At 49.5% G+C, this 24,493-nt stretch overlaps 8 protein-coding genes across 8 annotated transcripts; 4 read left to right on the forward strand and 4 right to left on the reverse strand.

Annotated features, from left to right (window-relative positions):
- The first annotated feature begins 144 nt into the window (after positions 1 to 144).
- F4813DRAFT_174848 (cytochrome P450) lies at positions 145 to 2,793 on the forward strand. Its single transcript, XM_049239231.1, has 4 exons — positions 145 to 671; positions 734 to 1,333; positions 1,394 to 1,626; positions 1,692 to 2,793. Exons 1-4 carry the CDS (start codon positions 606 to 608, stop codon positions 2,374 to 2,376), a joined length of 1,584 nt encoding a protein of 527 aa, XP_049103807.1. The 5' UTR covers positions 145 to 605; the 3' UTR covers positions 2,377 to 2,793.
- On the forward strand, positions 2,794 to 4,771 carry F4813DRAFT_174699 (glycoside hydrolase family 5 protein). Its single transcript, XM_049239229.1, has 2 exons — positions 2,794 to 3,802; positions 3,905 to 4,771. Exons 1-2 carry the CDS (start codon positions 3,211 to 3,213, stop codon positions 4,612 to 4,614), a joined length of 1,302 nt encoding a protein of 433 aa, XP_049103808.1. The 5' UTR covers positions 2,794 to 3,210; the 3' UTR covers positions 4,615 to 4,771.
- Positions 4,772 to 5,022: 251 nt separating this feature from the next.
- On the forward strand, positions 5,023 to 6,779 carry F4813DRAFT_385515 (uncharacterized protein; the record flags this gene model as incomplete). Its single annotated transcript, XM_049246263.1, has 3 exons — positions 5,023 to 5,074; positions 5,132 to 5,439; positions 5,490 to 6,779. 3 exons carry the CDS (start codon positions 5,023 to 5,025, stop codon positions 6,777 to 6,779), a joined length of 1,650 nt encoding a protein of 549 aa, XP_049103809.1.
- Positions 6,780 to 6,967: 188 nt separating this feature from the next.
- F4813DRAFT_175001 (ribosomal protein S1) lies at positions 6,968 to 7,885 on the reverse strand. The gene is made up of 2 exons (XM_049239232.1): positions 7,315 to 7,885; positions 6,968 to 7,240 (listed from the first exon to the last, which is right to left on the reverse strand). The coding sequence occupies exons 1-2, from the start codon at positions 7,581 to 7,583 to the stop codon at positions 7,156 to 7,158; spliced, it is 354 nt and encodes a 117-aa protein (XP_049103810.1). The 5' UTR covers positions 7,584 to 7,885; the 3' UTR covers positions 6,968 to 7,155.
- A 125-nt stretch (positions 7,886 to 8,010) lies between these two features.
- Positions 8,011 to 10,321, forward strand: F4813DRAFT_175007 (uncharacterized protein). The gene is made up of 2 exons (XM_049239233.1): positions 8,011 to 9,397; positions 9,451 to 10,321. Exons 1-2 carry the CDS (start codon positions 8,241 to 8,243, stop codon positions 10,307 to 10,309), a joined length of 2,016 nt encoding a protein of 671 aa, XP_049103811.1. The 5' UTR covers positions 8,011 to 8,240; the 3' UTR covers positions 10,310 to 10,321.
- On the reverse strand, positions 9,949 to 12,420 carry F4813DRAFT_175046 (uncharacterized protein). Its single transcript, XM_049239235.1, has 2 exons — positions 12,230 to 12,420; positions 9,949 to 12,073 (listed from the first exon to the last, which is right to left on the reverse strand). The coding sequence occupies exon 2, from the start codon at positions 12,035 to 12,037 to the stop codon at positions 10,334 to 10,336; it is 1,704 nt and encodes a 567-aa protein (XP_049103812.1). The 5' UTR covers positions 12,038 to 12,073; positions 12,230 to 12,420; the 3' UTR covers positions 9,949 to 10,333.
- Positions 12,421 to 14,195: 1,775 nt separating this feature from the next.
- On the reverse strand, positions 14,196 to 15,589 carry F4813DRAFT_175012 (uncharacterized protein). Its single transcript, XM_049239234.1, has one exon. It carries the CDS (start codon positions 15,512 to 15,514, stop codon positions 14,375 to 14,377), a length of 1,140 nt encoding a protein of 379 aa, XP_049103813.1. The 5' UTR covers positions 15,515 to 15,589; the 3' UTR covers positions 14,196 to 14,374.
- Positions 15,590 to 21,745: 6,156 nt separating this feature from the next.
- Positions 21,746 to 23,802, reverse strand: F4813DRAFT_385520 (transmembrane amino acid transporter protein-domain-containing protein; the record flags this gene model as incomplete). Its single annotated transcript, XM_049246264.1, has 5 exons — positions 21,746 to 22,442; positions 22,507 to 22,719; positions 22,773 to 23,126; positions 23,193 to 23,264; positions 23,315 to 23,802. The coding sequence occupies 5 exons, from the start codon at positions 23,800 to 23,802 to the stop codon at positions 21,746 to 21,748; spliced, it is 1,824 nt and encodes a 607-aa protein (XP_049103814.1).
- Positions 23,803 to 24,493: the final 691 nt, after the last annotated feature.

Consider the following 24,493-nt stretch of genomic DNA (forward strand, 5'->3'; position numbering starts at 1 on the left):
ACAAGATAACAGCATATTGATAAGCAAACAGGTAGGTTACGGGCTCTTATATAGGTAGGTGAGACTGGTGAGTATGCACCCTTAACATCAATTGCAGCGGCATAGACCGGTTAACGAATTCCATAGATCGGCATATACGACCAAGTACTCAACCAATCCAGACCTCGTGACAGAATGATTACATCTGTGAAAGTGTGATAGGTAGAAAAGATGACAAGCTAGAAGGATAGTAACTTCAAATTGGAGACGCGGCTCTGACGATTCCGCTGGTAACCGCGTCGGCCTTAAACTTCATTGGGTAAAATGGACGACGTCAGTTTCCGTCCGCGTTCCGTACTTTCGGCTCGCTATTGCGTTTTTGCTACCGCGAAAAGCCGAGATCTTCTGTCGTGGATATATTTGAACTTGTCTGGTGGTAGATATTGTATAATAGATGGAGATGGTAGCTGCTATACGAACATGTAGTGGGCATAACACGAGGCCATGACAAGCAATTTTTGTTGACCATCCGGCGGCGACGAACTCGAGAGACAGAGATAAATTGACCATTTACCTTATTATAGAAAGGATACCTACCTGGGTATCCTTCCTACACAGTACAGAATATGACTACGATACTCGTTAATTTGATATATTTCGTTACTGTTACGGCTGCGTTAGCATCAATCTATGTAAGAAACCTACAACAATTGTATAAGCTACGCTCGAGCACACTAACTGGTATATGCCCTAGGTTGTTGGACTCGTCATCTACCGATTATTCTTCCACCCTCTAGCTAAGTATCCGGGTCCGGTTATAGCCAAGATCACAGACGCCTACCAATTATACCACGCCTGGAAAGGAGACCGACACCTGGAGTTCTGGCGATTGCACGAGAAATACGGAAAGGTCGTGCGGTTTGGACCTAACAGCGTCTCCTTCAACTCGAACACGGCCTTGAAGGATATCTACGGATTTAAATCCAACGTGCGGAAGGCCGAGTTCTACGACGCGTTCGTACACCCGGCATCCAATACCCACAACACGAGAGATAAAGCCCTGCATGCCCGGAAGAGGAGGGTCCTCTCGCAGGCGTTCTCGGATGGAGCCGTCAAGGAGATGGAGAGGTACATCCTAGCCAACGTGCGATCCTTCTGCGAGCAGATTGGCCTCGGTGCGAGCGACGAGCAAAAGGGATGGACCGTAGCCAAAAACATGGCTGACTGGTGTAATTACCTTGCCATGGACATACTTGGTGATTTGTGCTTTGGGAAAGCCTTCCACATGCTGGAAAGGCCGGATAACCGATACGCACTCGGGTTGGTGTCTCTTGCTACCACGAGGCATCTCATCGTGAGTATCCGGAGCCTACCGTTTTCTTTTCGGAATGTATCTATTTGTTAACTATGGTAGTGCGGAACCATGTCTGCCGTCGGCAAGCTTCACCTTGATAAGATCTTGTTCCGCAGGATTGCGACTGGCCGAGCGAAGTACATGGCATACAGCAAAGCCCAGCTTGCGGAGCGCACCAAGCTAGGCGACGACACGGACCGTCGCGATTTCTTCTACCATCTGCTGAAAGCACGGGACCCCGAAACCGGGCAGGGATTTGCGATGACCGAGCTATGGGGAGAATCAAATCTGCTGTGTGTATCCATCCGAGCAGGCAACCCCCGTGTGTAGGCTGCGTTAGCTAACAGTACTATATAAGGATCATCGCAGGAAGCGACACGACGTCGACCGCGATGGCGGCAACGCTGTTCTATCTGGTCCGCAATCAAGCGGCATTGCAGAAAGCGAGCCAAGAAGTACGGGCGAGATTTAGCGACGTAGAAGAGATCTGTCAAGGCCCAGCGCTAAACTCGTGTACCTACCTCCGGGCGTGCATCGACGAAGCTATGCGCATGTCTCCCTCGGTGGGCGGAATCTTGCCTCGCGAAGTCCTGAAAGGCGGTATCACGATCGACGGCGAGTTTATACCCGAGGGGATCGTCGTCGGCACTCCTCACTATACTGTTCACCACAATCCGGCGTACTACCCGCGTCCGTTCTCGTACGTTCCGGAGCGCTGGATGGAGGGCTCGCATAAGACCTTTGGAGAAGCAAGCGGGAGCAATACGACAGCGCAAGACGTATCGCTGGCGCAGAGCGCTTTCTGCCCCTTCTCCGTCGGACCTCGAGGGTGTATAGGAAAGGGCCTTGCATATATTGAGATGATGACGACGTTAGCTAGAACGCTATACACGTACGACTTGCGCAAGTCAGCCGGCTTTGATCCGGCCGAGGGCAGTCCTGATCTTGAATGGGGTCGGCGACGCGTAGACGAGTTCCAGCTGATCGACCAATTCACCAGCTTTAAAGACGGTCCTATGGTTGAGTTTAGGAAGCGTATTTAAATTTTAGGTGTTCTCGATCAGATATGATAAAAATGAGTTATACCTACGAAATGGATGGTGATGTGTGTGTAGTCGCCAGCTGATGAGATTAAACCCATGCAAGCTAGAAGCTATGTATTAGCAAGGTGGACGATTCGAATGGTCCAGCCTAAATTATATTTAGAAGCTGGCGGTGGGCATCCCTTGTTGCTTTCCTCTTATGGGACTGGACGGGATAAATTAAGTCCAACAGTCAGGCCAATACATATTTAACGGGCTGGCTGGATCTGGCCTAGGATGAGTCTCGCCTAGGATAAGTTATAACTTCCGCTGGCCGAGAAGGTGAATGTGGAGATGATTTGCCGGCAATCTGGATGAATGACGGCGGAAATATTTATTCCTACTACCTATCCTGTTTCGCCCATCGGCGGCCACCTTGGCGTCACGAAGACTTACCCCTGTCCCCCACACTTTCTAGTTTTCAATAGGCACCCGAATCCTCTTCGTTCCTGGGTAAATACTACATAGGCCATGATTATACTGCAGTCGTGATATGAGAGGTGGTGAAAAGTCGGCCGCTCGGGAAGATGTTCCTACGAGGTCCCCAATCTTGGAATTTCCCCAAACAACACTCTCTTACAGGTATAGCCTAGCTTGCTAAAGTGTTTTAGGGCACTGATAATATTCTCGTATGTGAGGTTAAGAGATTGAAAGGTAGTAATATAATACGGAGGAAATATATGCTATGCGGTGAAGCTCTTCTTGGCAGATAGCATATAATCTGCAGCACCCCGTGGGATACGGTCCCTCGCAGTGGTATGATGACCACTGCAGAAAATACGCCATTCTATCACGATGATGACCTCGGGATTGCGTCGTTCTCTTGTGTCTTTGCTTGCCTTGGGCGGCATCCCATCCTTCTCTTGGGCTTCACCATTGAAGGTGGATATTGATGCTCGTGCCGATAGTTGGCCCTACGGACCGCTTGTCACATCTGGCCGTGACATGAAAAATGCGCGGGGCGAAAATGTCGTCTACGCAGGTGCCAATTGGCCAGGTCACGGAGAAGTAATGATTCCGGATGGACTACGCTACCAGTCTATCGAGACCATCGTCTCCAAGATCAAGAGTGTGGGCATGAATTCGATTCGTCTGACGTACGCCATCCAGATGATAGACGAGATCTATAGCAATGGAAAGGATACGACCGTGAAGGACTCGTTTACCAAGGCGCTCGGCCAGACAAACGGACCCAAAGTCTACAAGGAATTCCTTGCGAAGAACCCTTCTTTTAACGATAGTACTACCCGCCTTCAAGTTTTCGACGCCGTCGCCGCCGAGTGTGCAAAGCAAAAGGTTTTTGTCCACTTAGACAACCACATGTCCAAGGCTGCTTGGTGCTGCTCTACCAACGACGGCAACTCTTGGTTCGGAGACACAGATTATAGTACGTACATGACCTATATATGCGAATCGGGGCTATCCTAATCCGCGAGTAACGCGGCATTGGACTCCTCAGTCTTCGTACGCGCAGCTGACATAGATGCAGACGTGGATAACTGGACTAGGGGTCTCTCGTATATGGCAAATCACGGGAAAAACTGGCCGGCGCTGACGTCCATGTCGCTACGCAACGAGCTTCGCAAACCCGACAGCAACCCGACGCTCAGCAGCCAGTCATACAACTGGAGGGATTGGTATACCAACATCAAGAAAGGAACAAGTGCGATCAACTCAGCAAACCCGAATTTGCTTATCTTCCTTTCGGGTCTTGATTTCGACACCTTCGTGACGCCAGTAGTTCAGGGCACAGAATTCACACCGGGAACCGCCAAGTTCAACAAGGCAGACTTCCAGGGCTATGCCAACAAGCTAGTGCTAGAGATTCACAACTACCAGAACAGCGCGAACAATTGCAACAATCTCAAGAACTCGCTATACAGCAGCGGCTTCCAGGCGTTGCACGCAGACGACTCCAAGGCGGTTAACGTGTTCCCGGTGTTGCTAACCGAGTTCGGCTTCGATATGTCGGGCAGCGCGTGGCAGGGAACGTATGCTACTTGCATCGCCAGCTACCTGGCCGAGCAGAAGGCCGGATGGTTTATCTGGGTCATCTCGGGGAGCTACTATGTCCGCTCGGGGACACAGGACTTTGAAGAGACTTGGGGTCTCCTGAAGCACGACTGGTCAGATTGGAGATCGTCTGCCTATATCGAGGGAGGATTGAAGCCTCTTGTGAAGGCGACTGCGCAAGGATGAGATAGTTGAGATGGGTTATATGTAAACGGATACTTATAGGTATACCTGCCGCGAGTCTAAACTTGTTGGTAGTGGTTTTCGAAAAAGTATATAGCGATTTGGAGATTACGTGAATAAATCCTTTTTGTTGACATATCTTTAGTCTGGTGATTTGATATTTGATGAAGCCATGGATCAATCAATCGGTACTTGCATGTTAACGAAAAGAGTGTACCCGGATATGCGCTTAAAGATAATCAAATCGCATCTTTAAACGCATATGCAGGTATCAAAATACTAAAGCTCCATTGAGAAAACACCGGGACCCACATTAGTCTCCTGCAAGGCTGAAAAGGCTGATAATATCCGCCAGCTTTTTGAGCTTGTCCATTAACATAACCACATCATCATTTCACCCATCCTATCAACATGACGGGGCGCATCTGCAAATTCTGGCAACGAGGCTATTGCAAAAATGATAGTACGATATAGTCACCTTTTTATTTCCAGGTATCAAAACTAACGTCTGTGAACACAGCCGCCTGCCGCTTTGAGCACCCGGGCGCCAACACTAACGCGAATTCGAATCCGTTCGGAGCTCCTAGCTCTAATACGAACCGTTTTAGCGCCCTAAGCACGGGAGGAAATAGGAACCAAGAAATCCCCTACAAGATCACTGCAGATATTATACGAACGGACTTGGGAATTGAGAAGCCATCATGGATGTTGTCGTGTTATGGCCCCGGGAGGGATGCCCCGGAGCAATTATTCGGAGGATATCCACGGGAGCAAAGCCCCGAGGAAGTCATGTTATATGTTAGGGGATCCAGCAATCAGCAACAGGCGGTATGATTTGGTGATGTTGTTTCTTTTCGCACTGCTAACCTTTGAGCTAGATGTCGGAGATCGCAGCTCTCATCCAACAAGCTGAACAGCAGAACCAGACGGCGCTGAGCAACCTCGATGGTGCAATCAATTTCATCCTCTCTGCCGATAATAGGCATCCCAACCGTATAGATATATGCAAGCAGAGCACTCCACAAGGTAATACCAGCGGCATATTTGCAAGAGATGCAGCGTCTGGCCCCCAGGCGGGGTTTCCCAATCCTCTTGCTTCCAATCCCTTCTCGGCGGCTCCCCAGTCGAACCCCCAACCGAACCCGTTTACTGGCGGCACAGCTTCATTTGGCCAGCCGTCGGCGCTGGGACAAAAACCTAACCCCTTCGGTGCAGCGCCGTCTGCCCCAGCATTCGGCCAACCCTCTACGATGGGAGCTTCGAAACCTACGTTTGGACAGCCCTCACAGATGGGACAAGGCGCTCCCGCATTCGGACAACCCTCGTCTTTGGGCCAGAAGCCAAATCCCTTTGCAAGCAACACCTCGGGGCCAACAGGGTTTAGCCAAACCACTCAGAACGCCTTCGGGCAACCGTCAGCCTTAGGGCAGAAACCGAACCCTTTTGGCGCGCCAGCACCCTCTTCCGCCCCCAATCCTTTTTCCTCAGGACCGCCAACCTCGGGGCCTGGCCCATTCGGCCAGCAACCAGTCGCCAATCCTTTTCTCCAACCGACAAACGCGTCGTCTTCTGATCAACAGATGGACACCTCTGCCCCTACTCCAGCTATCAGCAATCCCTTTAATCAACCATCCTCCAACGCCTTCGCGCCACCGACTACCAACCCATTCACGGCGCAGAAGCCGTCCGCATTCGCACCATCGTCAAGTAACCCTTTCGCCCAAGCCCAACCGCAGCCGCAAACACAACCGCAAACGCAGGGACAGGCAACGTCTGCAGCATCGACAGGCCCATATGCACCAGGTAGTACCAGGCAGCACCCACCCCCTGAAAGCTATATTTCCAAGGCTGCGAACGGGCGCATCGTGTCGTTCAACGGGCAGCCGGTGATATATAAGTGGAAGGTGGACGACAAATACCAAGACGAGATGCCCCAGGACGGTGGCACATATTATCCGGCACCAGGCGTACGGAACGCGGATGGGTCGTGGCGTAAAATCTTCTTCCCTACCGGTCCGCCCGGTTACAACAAGGACACAGAACCCGACCTCGCTATGTACACCGCGAGCGTCAAAGCAGCGTATGCTACCATGATGGCTACCGGCAAGTTTGAAGGAGATATGCCTGAAGTACCACCTCTGAGGGAAGATTGCGTCTGGAACTTTTGAGAGCAGGGCTATTTTAAAAGCGTTCGAGGGTGACTGACATGCATTATATAGAATAGAGTGGCATTTATCGACTGGTCTGACAGGAATAGGCTACAAGGTTTGCGGTCTTGAGAGGTGGTAATTAGATACCCTGGAGTTACATTAAGATGGATCACGAATAACAGAATTGTTCACAGATGACAGGAAGCGATCAGTTAGAATATTGGTCTCGTAAATTGGCTTAGGCTTGGATTATGCTGCAGCGTAGTTCCCGCAGGCATGTGTAGTTGCAGGCCATCTCTAGAACGCAGCTGAAATAACACGGGTATCTTTGAGTCTAAGTAATCCTTCCGATACCCATCCGCCGTTTTGCCTTTTCTCATTTCCGCATCCTGCTTTAAGCAGCAATGGTAACTTCGACTTCGACACCGGCCTCAATGTTAACGATGATCTGCTTGACGGTCTCGGTGGGAGCGTTCAGACTGATCGAACCAGTTAGTATTTCTTGCTAAGACACGATAAAAGCGCAAATCTCGCGAGAAGGCAATCGACGTACTCAATCAGGCGCTTGTGGATGCGCAGCTCGTAGCAGTCCCAGGTCTTGGAACCCTCACCACAGGGAGTCTTTCGGGTGGTGACCTTGAGGGTCTTGGTGGGAAGGCGGACGGGGCCCTTGACGCGGAGGTCCTTGCTCTTGGAGCGCTCGATGAGCTCGCTGCATACCTTCTCGAGCGCGGCGACCTTGCGGGAGCTGAGGGTGATGCGGATCTTGTGGGTCTTGGCCTGCTCGCCGGCGTAGTCCTTCTCGGGCTTGTTGTACGACATCTCGGCGTTGGGTGTTGTCTGTTCTTCGTCAAAGGGAAGGGATTTGCGTATTTGCTGCGGTTGGTTGGCGCTAGGAATTTGCCCTCACGACTCGAACGGTATGACGTTTCGGCAAAGTGATGAAGGCGACCTTTGGTGTTGTGGTTTTTTTTGTAGAGGGGAATCAATCAATCAAAAAAATAAAAAAAAAGTTGGCGATATTTTGCGAAAAGATAATGGACTCGGATTTCCCCAGTGTGGGTTCGGATAAGGGCTAGAGTGGGTCTAACTTTATACATAGGTACCTACCGATAGTGGACGTGCAGACAGCTGCTTACGTGATGGCTGTACATGTAGATCCTGTGTCTAAGTAGGTACTTAGGTACCTATTTAATACGTTACCTAATGTATATGGACATTTTAGGTATTTCATTGATTACATGTACATACCTACCTAGGCACCTAACCTTATGGTTGATCTCATCTAAAGGCCAACGTCTACAAAGAGTCATCCGGTGAACATCCTTAATGTGGACCTGACAGACTTCCAATTTGGTACGAAAAACTTCTTATTTAATATCTTGAACAAATTCAAGAAGCATTGGAGGGTACTTCGTACACAACATAATATGTCTCCCTGAAAACTCCAGTCGAATCGTTTTGTTCACTTCGCATGTCATGGCGGCTCTCCCTCAGTTTGCCCCTTTTCCAGAAGCGCCATGGAGGAATCATATCGTACCTGAAGAGTGGGAAACCTGCCTGGCCAACTGGCTTGCACTGGTAGAGGCTCACCTTTCTTTGTCCGAGGACCAGTTTACCAGCTTATCCGCCGGTGATGGAACATTACTATCGTTTCTCGTCTCTTTTGTGGCAGAAGTCTCAACAAACGGTGCTACCGTGCTCGGCACCTCACAATTCGCAAAGCTTCTATTCCGCCAATGTTTCCTTCTAGTTGCTAGACTACTGCGAATGCCTTCTCCCCCTCCCCCGCTGCTTCAGTGGGAGTTCCTTTCCGACTTTAGCCGCCTATTTTCAAAAAAGAGAACATCCGTTCTGATCAACCAGATCTCACAGAAGCTACAAGTGACAAACTCGTTAACCGTCCTTAAAAAATCATTGATCGTAAATCTTGATTCGGGCCTCAAGGGTGACCTCAGAACCTTAGAGCCTCGGCTGAAGAGACTTAACCACCTCATCCACGCATCTCCTGGCACGGCTGCATTCTTCTTGGCCGGGAGTGATTTTCTCGATGGACTCATCAGTTGCTACAAGATCATGAACCCTCCTCTGAGAAAGACGATCGTGACAACGGCTTATTTATGCCTGATTGGTTTGACTGAGGGTAATCCTCCTAATTTTTCCATGCTGACCGACCAACTCTACTCCCTTAAAGCTGCTGCCGACAGCCACAAAGCAGGGCCGTTGAACGTAAACGACTCTATGGTGGCTGAATTAGTTACAGTTACTCCCATCCTCAAGCAAGTTCAACAACGTTTTGAGGAGTCTGGCTCAAGCACGACACGATGGAAGTCAATTATTGTTGCGCTGCAAGGCTTCCGAAAACCCGGTGGTAATGCTAGACCCAGGAAAATAGTTAAACGGAAGATCAACAAAGGAAAGGGAATTATGACCGAGGACGATAATATCCTCGGAGAGATGAAAATACATCGCATGAGCCAGATATCCCAAATACAAGACCTATTCCCAAATCTAGGTTCTAGCTTCGTTTCAAAGCTACTGGATGAATACGGAGATGATACCGAACAAGTTATTGCGCACCTGCTTGAAGATTCCCTACCGGCTCACTTAGCCGCTGCAGACCGCACGGAGGAGCTGTTAGTCTACATGGAATATTCTATCTTCATCGTATATGCTAATTCATATATAGGTCTCAAGACAGAAGCAGGAGGAAAAGTCGCGATATTGCACCCCGGCCGACACCGCCGCTCTCGCCTTCTACGCGCCACAATGTATTTGATGATGACGAATTTGACAAGCTAGAAGTTGACATGTCTAATATTCATTTCGGAAAACGAAATCCAGAGAAATCAGCAGATGATATTTTGAATGATAGATCATCCGCTCCTAACAAGGCTGCTATCCTCTCTGCACTTTCTGCATTTGACGCAGACGATGACGAACGCGACGACACGTACGACGTTGCAGACGCCGGGTTGGTAGTAAACGACGGAAATCCAGAAGACGCAGATGACCAAAAACGAAAGGACGCAAGTGAGGAAGCTCTTTTCAAAGCTTACCAGTCAGATTCAAAGATATTCGGTAGAGACGCAGCTACGAGACGAGGCCAAAGCAGATTAAAGCTAAAACAACAGACGGGAATGACTGACGAGGCCATTGAGGGTTGGGCCTTGATGCTAACGCGAACGCCGCATCAGATGAGACAGTTGGAGATGAAATATAGCGCGTTTAGCGGCGACCAGCCTGCTTTAGCCCCAACTGCTTGGCGTGCGGGCCCAGCAGAATCAGCAGCAGAAGACTCAGAGATTGACGGCGGAGGAAATAATTCCAACAATTCCCGAGGCGGATTTGGCAATCGTGGCCGCAGCCGTGGTGGTCGAGGACGAGGTAGAGGCGGTGGTCGTGGAGGAAATGTTGCCGGACCATCTGGTGATAAAGATACCGAAAGCGCTAGAAGGCGTAAGGAAGCGAGCAAGGGGTCCAGGGCTAATCACAACCGTCGAGACCAGCGCGCAAAAAAGATGGCACGTGGGGGCTTGGCCGGATAGCCAGTTGACACTGTTCAGAGATGTCTAACTAGATCCTAAAAAGGGGTTGGTGCTGGCAGGCATTACTTTTCGCCTTTTAGTTGGCGGTCGGCTATTAGTACGTGCCATTAGTCTCGGCAATATACCCGCTGCGGCCTCATCGGTTTCCGGAAATCTTTCGTAAAGGTCATCATCTTTTAGAGCGTGCGCATAGGGACTTCTCAACTCGGGATTGCCTGGGGAGAGGGTTTGTGAAATTGGATAGAAAGCGTGGATCGGCGCTGGAGATACCATGCCACTGAATGACGGGCTCGTCGCTTCAAGTCCTACGTTGCGAAGCAAGTTCGAGGCATCTCCTGGTGTTGCCAACTCTGATACGGATGTGACTTCGTTGTCAGTATCTCCGGCTCTTCCATCGTGCACCCCGATCATAGACATCAATGACTCTCGAGAGCTACGCCGACTTTCAAGATATTCGCGAAGTTTAAAACATCGTTCACAGACCGGATAGACTGGCCAACACTCTGCCTCGTCGCGGTATGATGGCAGCCGGGGCTGTCGTTCCTCGCCACACTTCTCTCGAATGTCGTCTAAAATGTCATATACGGGCGTAAAGAAAGTGTGCCTCGGCCCAGGGCCGTAGTACTTATTTCGCCCCCAAAGTTGACCGATCATAGCGTTGGTCCCAGAATCGATGATGGCAGCACCGCTATCGCCTTCAACCCCTATACCACCGCAAATCCAAGCTTCTTCGTCGTCGTAGGGGTAAGGTTCCTCTACGTACCATTCCCGAGATGCCTTGCCTGTGCCGTTTCCCAAACCATCGACATACGCAGGTATCTCACAAACCTGACCTCGTTGAAACCCCGAAGTACGTCCTGTAGAGCACACTGCTGCGCCAGGCACAACTGAGCTCATCGAAATTACTGGGGTCTCCTGCTTTTGGTTGGTGGCAGGGAACTTTCGCAGCATGTTAGCCTGTTGGCACTTCGTAGAGACCAATGCCCAATCTGTAACGACTAATGGAGGTTCCTTGTCACATTCTTCCCAATACGGATCGTGAGAAACCCGAGTAGTCTCTAAGTCGAACCCGGAAGTTGCCGTCAAATTTCCAATAAAGAAGTTGAGGTCGCTATCATTCAGAGCTTCATGCTTCTCGTCTAAGCACCTTATACGGTCCGCCGGAGACGGGTGCTCGATAGGTACTGGCTGGGTTCCCTTACTCACGTCGATAAACGGGTGAAAATTAACCAACCAAAAATTCCCGCCGTCAACTGCCAGACAGGGTCCTAACGTTGCTGTAATCTCATCGCCATCCTCTGATATCGCTCCAATACTATCCCCCATGCACGGGTTCGTATAGCAGAAAGGATTACGCGGGAGGCAAATCTCATCCGGCATATCCTTACTTAAACCTCGCGACCATGCGCGGCGTACTTCGCCAACAGAGAATACGAATGTGACTGAATTATGGTGATTCTTTGGCAGCAGGTCTCGTACGTGGCTTGCAATGACTAGCCTTCGAGCTCTAGAGACATTTTGCTTCGTCATGATGCATATCCGTCTGGAATTGGGCTTCCTCCCACGCATCACGGAAATGACATGACCATGGCCACACCATTTCGGGATGAATTCGACGAGAAATGGGAGCACGCCATGTTCCCAAATAACGGGGAAACTAGCTGATTCTAGTAACTTGGAAATGTGATATTTAGAATCTTCACCAGTTTTCGGTGTGCCGCCTAGCATCACTATTAGCTATCGCTTTTATTAAGCTGACAACGTCTGTAACTCACCGTTAGCTTTCTTTATCCTCTTCTCGAGCACAGCTTCCAGTCGGTCTCTGCAATGCTTCTTCGAAACATCGAGAGATATATTCATTCCGACTGTCTTCTCCATGGCGTTGGGGTTCCTGATCGAAGTTTGAGTTTGGCTACTCACTGCCGATTCTGACGGTGCTGGTGCTGTTTCGAGAAGGTTGACCGGCTTGAATGCGGCGTTCTGGACCACCGTCGCATTGCGGTGGGCATAGTTTAGGTGACAATCGAGGACATTTTTAGAAACGAAGGTGTCTTCTGCACAACCGGGGACCGGGCACAGTAGTAGGTGTTCGCGCTTCACATGCCAATTAAGCTCTTCTGTCGTCGCGAATCCTGCACTAGAGCATGGTCCCTTATTACCCCAAAGGCAGATATGTCTATGCCCAACACTAGAGTGGATTTCAAGGTCTCTTTTGCTGATGAACTTGGCTCTGCACGGATCCCTAGGACAGACGTGATAACCATCTATCTCAGCAGATATCTTATCCTTGACCTGTAGGGGGCTAGGATCACACGGCTTTGGCGTTCCTGTGGAGAAGATGTCGGATATGAAGTCTGTCTGGATGGAGGACAATACCGATCCCTGGTATGAAGAAGGGGGCGAATACCTCAAGGTACTGGCAGTGTCTAGGACACATTGTGGTAGAGCTCCATGTGAAAAATCGATGACTTCGGTCTCGGCAAACTTGCCACCAGCGCCGTATAGGTTCCCCGTTTCTAGAGGTATCACTCCGCTACTACCCTCCGCCCACGACGGATCTCGCTCAATGGCCCAGAATAACGCCGTGTTTTCCAAATGAAAATCATTATCATAACCTCCAAACACGGCCGGCTCGATATTGCTACATTGGGAAATTCCATTCGCATGCGAAGCCGTCTGCGCAACCCACTCGGGATGTCTCATAGCTCCGAGTGTGGATGCGGCCCCAGGCGTAGGTTTCCGATTAGCACCCATGCCGGACAACGGGCGACCGCGCCGCGGCGACTAGTAAGATGGCTAAATGGAGAAAAGCCAAGTAGAAATGAAGCCGGTTGCTAAGACGGTATAGCCAGGAAGATACCTCGTATCGTATTAACGTAACGCTCCTAATTCCACTATAGCTTGGAGACTATGCTGGATGCGAGTCAATTGAATTGTCCATGCTCGAATGGGGTTCCTACATAGCTGGCGAAGAGGCCTCCCTTGCATCGAGGCAGCAGAGTAGTACCGAGGCGCAGCAACTTATAGTTCGCGAACCGTCTTCACCACCTACCTATGCCGAGTTGGGGTAATCTGGTTGCCTTGCATGTGTTGTGGAAATCAACTGTTTTTACTGTTCTCAAAATATCAAACTGCCTGTACACGTAAAGCTGCTTTACGCAGTTTTCGGCGAGCAAACTCGTAAGCACGAAGCGGGATCAAAGCAAACTATTAAGATTTATTTTATAGTCAACCTAAATAAAGGTATCCAGCTAGGTTACCCATGTATAATAGCATAAGGATATTGTTCTGAGATGTCTTCAAGTCCAAGCATATGTAACTTTAATAGAAAAGTTCCCGGGAGAATCATTTAGACATTGATTAAACTGAAAAAGAAAGGCTGGCTAACTTAGGTACCGTTTAGTTAGTTAAGCTATACTTCTTAGCGGATGCCTATGTACATGTCAGTAAATGTCAGACCTTTTGCTTTGTATTAATAATTCTATAGCTTCATAATACCTATCCCGTCCCTTTACATCCTCTCTAGCTGTCACCTCTATCTAGTTAATGGCTTTAATTGTAAATGACAGTGGTCCTTACGAGAAAGCATTCGATCACATCAAAGTGCAACCACATAAAACGCTAGAAGACAAGCAAAAAAGAAAAAGGAAAAAAAAAGGAGCAACCATTCGTATGAATTGGCAGCGTAGAACTGCAGTATATCACTAATCCTCTCCAAACCGTCCTAATGAAGACGCGACTATGGACTTTACCCGGTCCACCTCGTCCCGCCTCCTTCGAGTCCCATAACAAAGTAAATGTGCTTTTTGTATAACCACCAGACAAAAGAACGCCTTAGATGCGTATGCCCACTAAACGCACTCCTAAGAACGCCAAGCGCCCATGCGTCGATATTGATACAAGGTACTAGTTAATTCGTATCGTAAGTTTCAACTTCCCCCATGACCTTGATGATTCTCCTCCACGTCTCCCTGAGGAAGAAGAATTGCTCCCTCTCGCGATATGTATTAGCCGGAACGCTGACCTACATAATATTGGGTAGTCTCGGTTTCTGGCATGCGTGTTTTATTCTCCGTTACCTCTCCTCTTCGCTCGCACTAATTCGGCAGCAAGTTCGTTATTCTGCCGCTCGCTATCCTGTATTCTCTGTCTGGCCGCTGCTCGGTCCATGTGCCTGGCTTCTCTCTCCTGCTTGAGCTTAGACTCGAGCTCCCGCAGCCTAAACATCCACCGGTTGTCGTCGCCATTCTTTCCGGAAGAGCTATCGCCGTTGGAAGTACCCAGTCGCTCTATCTCGGACGCAACCATAGTAGAGGCGCTCCGAGACATGCTGCTCGATCCGCTCCTAGCGCTCAAGCTAGGCGTTTCTAAGTGAGTTGTCTTGCTGCGCGGGAGTTTTGATTCTCGGTGATGCGGCCCAGTCGGCACAGACGGTGAAGGGCTACCTCCGTCGATCAGATCCTCGCGTGAGCTTTTGCTACTGGCCTTCTTAGACCCCGTCCAACCGGCTCCGCGAGTGCGCGCGTCGTTGGCACGCTGTAGAGTGGCGTTCTCGATTTTGAGAGCCCGGTATGCGGTCTCTAACTGAGATATTTTAGCGTGCGCATCGAAGTGGCCGGCTGCAATTCCGGTGCGAACGATAGTCTCGAGACGTTCAAGCTTCTTAGACTTCGCGTCGAGGCTGCTTTCAAGAGACTGGTACTCTTTCCACAGTTCACGCTCAACCGATTTTATGCGGGATTGGAAATTGCCTACTATGCCCTCGATAGTCTTAACGGCGCTCATCAGGTTCTTAGCGAAGCCAGGGAGCATCGTCGATACAGACTCTAGTGAGGGTAAAGCGCGTCCGTTGATGAGGCTGTTATCATGAGCCCAATCAGTACCACAGAGCGCTGAGAGGCGAGTCCACAAGACCAGCAATAGATTATTGCGCTCGTTTAGCTGTTCCTTAAACGAAACTTCGAGCTGTGCTATCTTCTTCTTGTCTGCCGCACGGTTGGTCTCGAGCTCTAAAATACGTGAATCCTGGCTCGTGACGGTCCGTGATACGTGCTGGTGCGTGCGCTGAAATGTTTCGAATTGATTTTTCGTATTACGGTGAGCTTGGCGCTCCTTATCGAGCATCTCGCCTAGCCTCCGGGATTCGAGTCCGTGAGACTCGAGAAGGGCATCACGCTGCTTAATTATGCGATCCTTTTCCAGCATAGAATTCTTCGCAACGTCAAGCTCCCGAACCGTGTTTTCAAGCTCTCTCTGGAGCTTGGCGATGGACTATTAATAGGTAGGTAGTTAGATAAATATTCCAGAAACCTACACCGCATCTCGTGAATACGACTTACCTTCAGAAGGCTGGACCTAGTTCCATTCAGGTCGCCCAAAGCCTCCCGTAGATTGTTCTCTAGCTCCATAAGCCTCTCTTTCCATTCTGTAGCCTCAACCTCCCTACTTGTCAAGCTCTTACGGAGCCGCCTGGCCTCGTCCTTAGCGGTCGAAACTTCCCGATTGAGCTCGTTGACGAATTGCTGAACCTCTTCCTTCTCGCGTCCTGCTACGATCTCGCGCTGCTTTCGCTCGTTGGCCAGCCGCTGCTCCAACTCCTTAGTCCGATCGCGCTCCTCCCTAAGACCCTGCTCGGCATTAGCAAGCGCTGCTTCGAGATCGCCTATTCGAATCTTATCCGCCTCTTGCTCCTCGCGTAAAAATGCGATCTCGCCCTGGCTAGATTCCTGCTGGACCCCGAGACGCTGCGCCTTATCGTTCGACTCGAGAAGTTTAACCTCGAGATCTTCGGATTCCTTGTTAGACTCGGCAAGTTCCTGCTCCAGCTGTTCTATTCTTCTTAGTTTCTTCTCCTGCTCATCTTCTAGTCTTATCAATGCCTCGCTCATCTGGCGCATCTCCTCCTGAAGGGCGTCGAAATTCTCCGATCGGTCTTGCAGCTCAATCTGCAACCGCTGGATCTCTTCGGTCTTCTGATCACTCTCGGCCTCTAAGGAATCAATTTCCTCTTGGGCCTCTTTCCGTAGAATGTCGAATTCAGCTTGGAGGTCAGAGTGCTCCTGTAGAACTTCATCACGCTCCCCTTGTATCTGTAACAAATCATTCGTCGTGTTTTGGAGTTCCTCTTCCAGAGCCCCGTTGTGGTCTTCAAGCTGTCTCTTAGACTCGCTAATATTATCCAACTCCTGCATACACGTCTGTAATTCACGCTGGAGCTCTTGCTTTTCAAACTTGAGCTCGTTAATTCTGTCGCGGTGCTCGGCAAGCTTATTTTCTAACTCTTCGCGATCGGGATCCTCTTCTACCGTCATAGTGAGTCTCGTACGGCCACTCCCCCGGGAAGCCGAGCGTTCATGACCGCCCACACGCGACGCCGATCGGTCGAGGAGGCTATCGATAGTTGAAGTCGCTGGACCTCCGCGACGTTGAGCTAGCTTGAGGTCTTCAATCTCCTGGTAAAGCCTCTCCTTCTCGCGGTTACGGGACGTCAACATGGAAGTCTGCGCGCCGACTTCTCTCCGCAGCTCAGCGTTCTCGTGACGTAGCTGTTCGCTTTCTCTGCGGAGTTCATCGACCAGGGTTGCTGACTGGCTAGACGCGGTGGTAGGATCTATCTCCCCGGACAGGCCAGAGACGGGACGCGATCTTGATGGCGATGTTGGCTTGGCCTTCCGCGTGATATTATATATATTTGTTGTGTGGTGCATGCCACCTGGGGCAGCCGTTCCATTAATCTCCTGTTTTATCCGGAACAACTCATCCCGCAGTCTCCGGTTATCATCGTCAGCCTGCTCGCGACGAGCTGTTTCTTGCTCGAGGAGATCCTTATATACGTCAGCTTCCTCCTGGCGACCTAGACTCTCGCCGACGCGCTCACCGGCGCGGTCTCCCATAGACTTAACCGTTTCGGCTAGTTTCCTCTTCTCAGCCTGGCTAGCCATATTCTCATTCCTGAGCCTCTCTATCTCGGTTACATATTCCTCGACGCGCTCCCTCAGATACAATAGCTCCTCTTCTCGTTCTTGCGCGTCAGGATCGAATGCTGGAGTCGTTGGCCCGTCCGAGGAATATCCGCTCCTCGCAGTGCTTGGCCGGTCCTCCTCGTCGCGAAGTCGCTTTTCTAACTCTTTCACACGCCGCCTGAGGATCTTATTGTCCCGCTGAATAACAGCTAATGACGTCCTAAGCTCAACATTCTCCGAGATCATTTCCTTAACACCTTCTTCAGAGAGTTTGTCAAGACGATCAGAAAGAAACATAACCTTGAGTTTAAGATCAAAGTTTTCTTTGGACAAACGCTCAATCGTGCTAGACTGTTCTTTAAGAGTAAGATTTTTGCCGCCACGAGTGTTGGTGGTGGTGGTAGTGCTAGTATTTGCGGGCGTATAGCTAGACAGACTCGAAACCTTCCTATAGGGTTGTTGTATCGGTGTTGCCAGGCCACCTTTCGTCTTATATTCCTTAGCTAGAGATTCGGGTACCTCCACGTTGCGGACGTGTCTAGCAATGACCGTGTCAGTAGGTGCCATTAGAGGGCCCTTCCTCGGCCTCGGAGTTGCAAGCAGATCGATACGACGGTCAGGCATAGGGCTTTCAACTTCTTCCAGAGGCTCTAGGGCATCCGGTCGAATAGGGTCCGGAGACTCGTCAAACCCGGACGCCATACTACCGATACTTACGGAGCGAGATAGAGTATTGCTGGCGCTCCGCGTTAAGCCAAAGGCAGGCAAAGCACCTCCAGACTGGAGGGCATAGTCAGCACCTAATCCGACTGTGGCATCGCTTTCAATATCTTCATTACTGAGGAAGGACGAGGTTGAAGAACGCTGACTACCGTTCCTACTGCGAAGAAACCTGGGACGCGTGCCAACCTGAAGAGAAATCGACGGTGTGCTGCCATTGTCGCCCGGTAGTTTACTCAAGTCCTGATCAGAAGTTTGCTGGTGGAGACTCGAAGGTCTGGAGAGCGAACTGTCTCTAGGTACACCGATGGCCGAGTTACCATGTAATGAAGCATCGCGATCGTCATTTTCGCTCGGCGTCTCCTCGTTGGTACGTCTGCTAGCTACGGATATAGCTCTCGATACGCTACGAGCCGCGGCAGCAGTCGTAGGAGAAGATAGGTTCTCCAGCGCAGAGGTAGTATTCCCAATTTCGACAGCGTTAGAATCGTTGTGGTGGCGTAAGGGAAGGGGGCTGTGGTCAGGCGTCTGACTTGTTATGTCAGGGTCGATCTTAGCGGGGGTCGAGTCGGCGGGTATATCAGGATGCGAATCGGGCTGGTCATGCAAATCGGAGGGTTGAGTCGCCGTATTGAAGGCGAGGGCGGGAGTAAAAGAAGGCGATAAGAAAGGCGCGGACGCCGTAGGATTCTTCTTTGTAACATCGAATAGATATGTGTCATCGATTCCTTTCTCTGGGCTGGCGAGTTGAGTTGGCGAAGGAGGTAAAAAACTAGATTCGACATCTTCCAGATGAGCTCTGACTTGCAGCTCTTCGGTGACCGAGTCGAGATGCTTATCGTCGTGGTCAAGTCGTGTGGTATCGACAAAGCTACTATCATCTGGTGGCGTGCGAAGGAGTACGAGCGGGAGATTTTCCTTCTTAGACAAGGGGGTGTCCGTGGAAATGTCTGCGGAAGCGGTGACGGGATCCTGAGGGTTGGACTCGGGGGGTGCTCCGGTCGCGTCGTTGGTCGCTTCGACGGAGGTCGGGTCAATGCGACTATAGTCTTCAGCCATGGTTTCGGCGACTTGGTTTCGGCGACTTGGTTTCAGCGGCTGGAGACGCGGCTAGAGACTCGGCTAGGATTTGGTCTCAGGGCGGGCACATCCAAGTCCAAACCCGATAGCGGTACCATCGACCTAGGAGTAGGTAAAATGAGGATATGTAATATTGTAATTATGGTTAGCCAATGCCGTCAGCATACAGTGTAAGGATAACACGCTGGCGGCTCGGAGCAATGTCATATGGGTGGTGTTGACGGTATAGACATATGTACCTAACGTATGAGGTAGATTTTGAGTTAAGGAGATGCGAAAGTGTTTAAAGGTGACAGGTTCAGAATAAACTGCGAGGCCGAAATCTTCTGAGATCGATAAGTACCTAAACCTAAAAACTATAGGGATGTCATTGCTGCCGCCCGCTACTGCTTGTTTCTTTTCTCTACTTCTACTTTCAACATTCAGGAGTAGGATGCAAAAGTAAAAATCGCAATGGGAACTTTCAACTTGGAAGTTCCTATTTCATAGCTTTTTCTTCTTTTTCTTCTTCTTTTATTCTTCCCCCCTTCTTACACATTTCTAACCTAAGTTACTATGTACCTACCTACACTGACGCTCAGAAGTCACCGCTCGGTCCCCTGGACCGTTATCTTAGCGCTGAAATGTCCCCTGTCCTGCGTTGCTAGGACACCAGCGGGAGGATCCACACGGGCATCCGGTGTACATTTCAATTGCCCAATTATCCCTGAAGATGTAAGTACTCTCCCACATGTCCACATGTGGCCAACCCACCAGACGTCTTAGATGTTCCGCATTTACATTAGCTTGGTACGGCATGCACGTCCACTTCAATTATACGCCAAAGAGTTTGCTACACATGTAGGTACCATTGAGGAAACAAATCTCGAGCTTGATACAAATACCTAACCTAGTAAAGTTGCAGGCCGGCAGGCGGATAATAATAGATTGTGAAATTTGAATACATAGTATAAGGTCAGTGTGCATACTGTCGATTTTATTACTTGATTCCCGTTACTTACATCTTCAACTTGCTCAGTATTAACCTGTACCAAAGATGAGAGATTCCTAGCTATAATAACATGCTTAAAGTACCTAATTTACCGGAAGTTCTAGTCTTTCTAAACTATTCATCTCATTGGTTACCAAGTGTTAAAGGCTAGGTTAAACCATCGATTCGGAAATATTTACAGGTAGGTATTACATATTAATCTACAAATTATTTACGATGTACATAGTTATTAATATAGTATGCCAGTAATTTATCCTTTGATAATAATCCCTTCGCTATGGATCACGGACTTATAGATTTCCCTAATTAGCAAGTGGGGTTGAATGTCGGTGGTTTCTCGAGATCCGCGCGATCTTCGTCCTGGATCTCTTTATTATTAATGAAATTAAGTGCTACCTCGACTTCCCAATTATTATTAGGTAGCCTCATTATTATCACATAGCGAGGACGAAAGCTACAACGATTACAGCACCATTCCCATATTACATATTACCCATCATCTACCGAATACATACTCCAGGTAGTTACTAGGTTCATATTTTCATTTTAGAAAGCTTCTCCTTATTAAATCTCAACAATGGGGTGGGCGTCTTGGCTGTTCGTCATGGAGGCAAGTCGATATGTTCCGTGACACTGCATAGTGAGCAGCACTGATATCTGTCTACAGGACTATATTGTCGGAAAGGTATACTCTAGCCGGACCATGTTATAATGTAATTAGTTAGGTTAGGCACCTAGCATCCTAACATGCCTCGTTTCCTAGCTTCTGCGGTCCCCAACCTTCCAGCGAGGCGTTCGACGCATCCACAAATCCGTAGAGGATTATAAATACGGACGAGACCCGAGTGAGCCCATGCGAGAAGGAGAAGCTACTCGTAAGTATTATTATAGCTCAATAGCGAAACGGCAGGGTCTGATAGGATACGAGTAGGGCAGCCTACGAGGTTAAGCGGGTTTATGTCCCACTTCACCGACGAACTCCGTAATCAAGTTCGCGATACGACAATTCGCCGTCCTAAAAAGTGAACAACATTGAGAAAGGTGATGACCATCTCGATGGCCATGAAAAACATATATATCGTGCACAGCTAGACGGTGAATTATATCCTAGTCGACTAGAACCCGGGGGGTAGCGTCGGTTACTCAGTTTAGGAGAACTTGTGGCTCGTTTCAATTGCCAGAATCGTCACATTACAAAGGCGTTCGGCAACTAGCATAAAGCTACTCTATCACAGCAAAAATCGGCCGTGCTTGGCTTGCTGGAGTCTGTGATACGATTACCAAAGTCACTTCGCGGCATATTTAACTCGACAGTATGATTCTAGGAGGTTCTATAGGTTCCTTACTATTTGCCGATACTGCAGTACAGGGCTGCCTTCAAGCAAAGCTTTTCGCCACGCATACTCCGATAGTATATTAGGAGATATCGAACATAGCACGCCGCTTCAGCCTAGTCACTGGTGAAGCCAGGTCTCAGAGGCCTAATTCATCAGAAAGAATGGTTAATATTTCATAGATGTAATCGGGTGTTATTTGATATATTGAACTCAGAATACATTTAGAGAAGATATGAAGTTATGATAAATGGCAGGCATTTATCAAGGACATGCATCACTTTATCATAACGCGTCCCTTGTCCCCCAACAGTAACTTCGGAACACCAGCCCCTACTTGCGTGTGCTTTTAAAGCGGAGGTGTACATGATAAACTGGTGGCAATATTGCTCTGGAATGCCAGGCGCAGGCTCACGATGCTGCTATAGCAGCCCAGTGCACACGTTACCAACGCACCGAGGAAGTAAAATATGTTGAATGCGTTGAAGAGCGGTTTTCTCATAAATCCTCGTCTCCATCGCTTCCACCCATGATCCACGTAGTTGTACGTACCAGTCGCTGGGTCGAATCGTTCCTCGCCCTCGATCATTGCGTCCTTTTTAACCCAATAGCCGACGGCTAGCCAGGCTGGAAACGTGTAAGTGAAAGATAGGATAAAGAGCGCGCCGACCAGACCGACGATGTACGAAAATTGCGGCACGGTCGCTGCTATGATAAATGCAATCGCCCAGTATAACGGAATTAGTGCGGCCCACCATATCTTACCCGACCTAGTTGTCAACTCTGGAAATCCTAGGAGCTCATGGAACACTTCTATGTAGACAACCTTGAGGCCGATATTGCTGTATAGCACGGCCGCGATAAGGTTGCTAATCAAGCTCAACACATTTCCAGCAGTCTGCATGCCGTATGCCGCAATACCTTGGACCGATGGGTTATACGTATACTGGCCTTGGTACGAATACATGAAGATGCCAAAGAAGATATACATCCCGTAGATGAATATCTCAGCGACGATTAGACTCTTCCAGAAATCCAAGGGGTGTCTAGCCGATGTTAGCAAGACTGTCATGATTATGAGCTACTGCTCGATTCACAAAAGGGAGATACCTCATCTCAGCCAGGAGAGCTGCGAACAGCATCGCTCCCCCGTATGCATACACGGCTACATTTAAACCGTTCAAAGAAGCGACGAATCCCACGCCGCCTGTAGCCATTCCCGGAGGTGGTGTCCCGGCATACTTTTGAATCGGCATACCCGGCGGCAAGCCGAAGCTCGCTTCCACTGCGGCATAGTTCGGACCATACATCACGGATACCATACTTTCAGTCTCGTGAGTAAGGGCAAGGCCACGCTAGTTTCAAATGCTTCTTACCATAGTAATACAAGTGTGACATTTAGCCAGACGGCAAGATTCGCAAGCCAGCCGAGCCGTTGGAGAGTTCTGATCTGACCCAAGATGAAGCCAGCGGCCATGAATATAATCATACACGCCACGAAGCAAATACCCTGACTCTCTCCGGACGAGCCGCGGCTAATTTGCGAGATACTCTGCCCGTTGCTCAGAATGATAACCGAGACGGTTAGCAGCAGTTGAAGCGCCTGTGCGAGGTTGACGAAGTGACGGGCCCAGGACCCGAACATGCGAAAGAAGAAGTCGCCGTATCCTCTGATAGGATATCTGTCAGAGTCTAGCCCGCAGAAGACCTTCCAGAGGATCCAACCGGAGCTGAGGTACCGAAATGTCAGACACGGCGGAATGCGGCGAGTTGTATCATAGTATGTTTCAACTCACTAATACGACATGGCGCCGAATACACTATACAGCGCAACACCCGGGCCGTAGCCCAGTTGCGCAAACGCCCAGCTGGGAGAAACTCAGCGTCGGTTCCCATCATGCAATGCGTGGCAACTCACGGGGCTCCCGTTGGACCCAGTATGTCGGTCGTAATAAGATAAAAGACGGTACCCCAACTCGCCGTCCTCAATGCTCGATTAGCAGTCTGGCGCTGAGCCTCCGTGATCCCGTAATTTTCGGTGCTTTCGGTGCTGCCGTTTCCGGTAACTTGGAGCGCATCGTTTCCGTGGCCTTTCTCGTCGGTTTCTCTGGATATCGACCCGACTACTTCGGCGTATGCGTCTTGTTCCATGTGGCCTTTGGAGAATCTACCCTTAATCATGCCTTTGAACGTCTGCGGACCACGAGCGGCTATGTATCTAGCATTGGCTTCTTTTTCCTGGGCCCGCGTGATCGCAGCATGGTACATGTATTCTTCGAAGCTGACTTCTTGATTGTTGGTATACTCCATACTTGCGGTGCCGCTTGTAACGTCTCCTGCCTGTAAGGACGGCTTTCGAGGGTCGCCGCCGTCAAGGGCAAGATTTGCTGGGGGGTTAGTAGCCATTATGATCGGTCACGGTCACTATACGGATCTAAACTGCAAAGAAGAACTAAGTTTGAAGTTTTCCGGCCGAAGCGGCTCATATGTATTATTTACTTTATCTTTCCGGACAACGATTGAAGGATAGGAGGTGGCCACACAGAGACAGTCTAGAGACGGTACTCCAGATAGATACCTACATAAATACCTACATAAATACCTACATAGATACCTACATGCTGCATAATAGAGCCGGGTATAGACATATTACGCGAGCTGAGCTATACTGCAATAGCATAGTAACCTGCATAGTCCGGCAGGTATAATGCAGATAGAGTCGTGCGAGCCTCTGCAACCTTCTTGTATTAGTATTATGCGCCGATAACTGTGAAATCCCGATTAGCAATTCCAAATCCTATTTGCTGCATTAAAAAGACGGGAGACTACCCCACGCTTCTTTTCTTGCACTCCCTTATCAGCAACGATTACTATGTAATTAACCTAGGTATTTAAGACATCTAAATTTCCGTGTAACCCTTCTATGGCTAGGTAGTCTTAGCTACCTGCTAGGAGGTAGATTAGGTAGGTAGGTACGGTACGGGTTTATAGATAACATTATCCGGAACGGCCAATTCCGGGGTTCCAATGAAACATACCTTCTGTTTCTACCTTAGCTGGGTTGGGTACCTAGGTACCTACCTAACATGTTACTTAC

The sequence above is a fragment of the Daldinia decipiens genome (genome assembly GCF_022478715.1).
Source record: "Daldinia decipiens strain CBS 113046 unplaced genomic scaffold F4813scaffold_3, whole genome shotgun sequence".
In the NCBI taxonomy this organism is placed as follows: domain Eukaryota; kingdom Fungi; phylum Ascomycota; class Sordariomycetes; order Xylariales; family Hypoxylaceae; genus Daldinia; species Daldinia decipiens.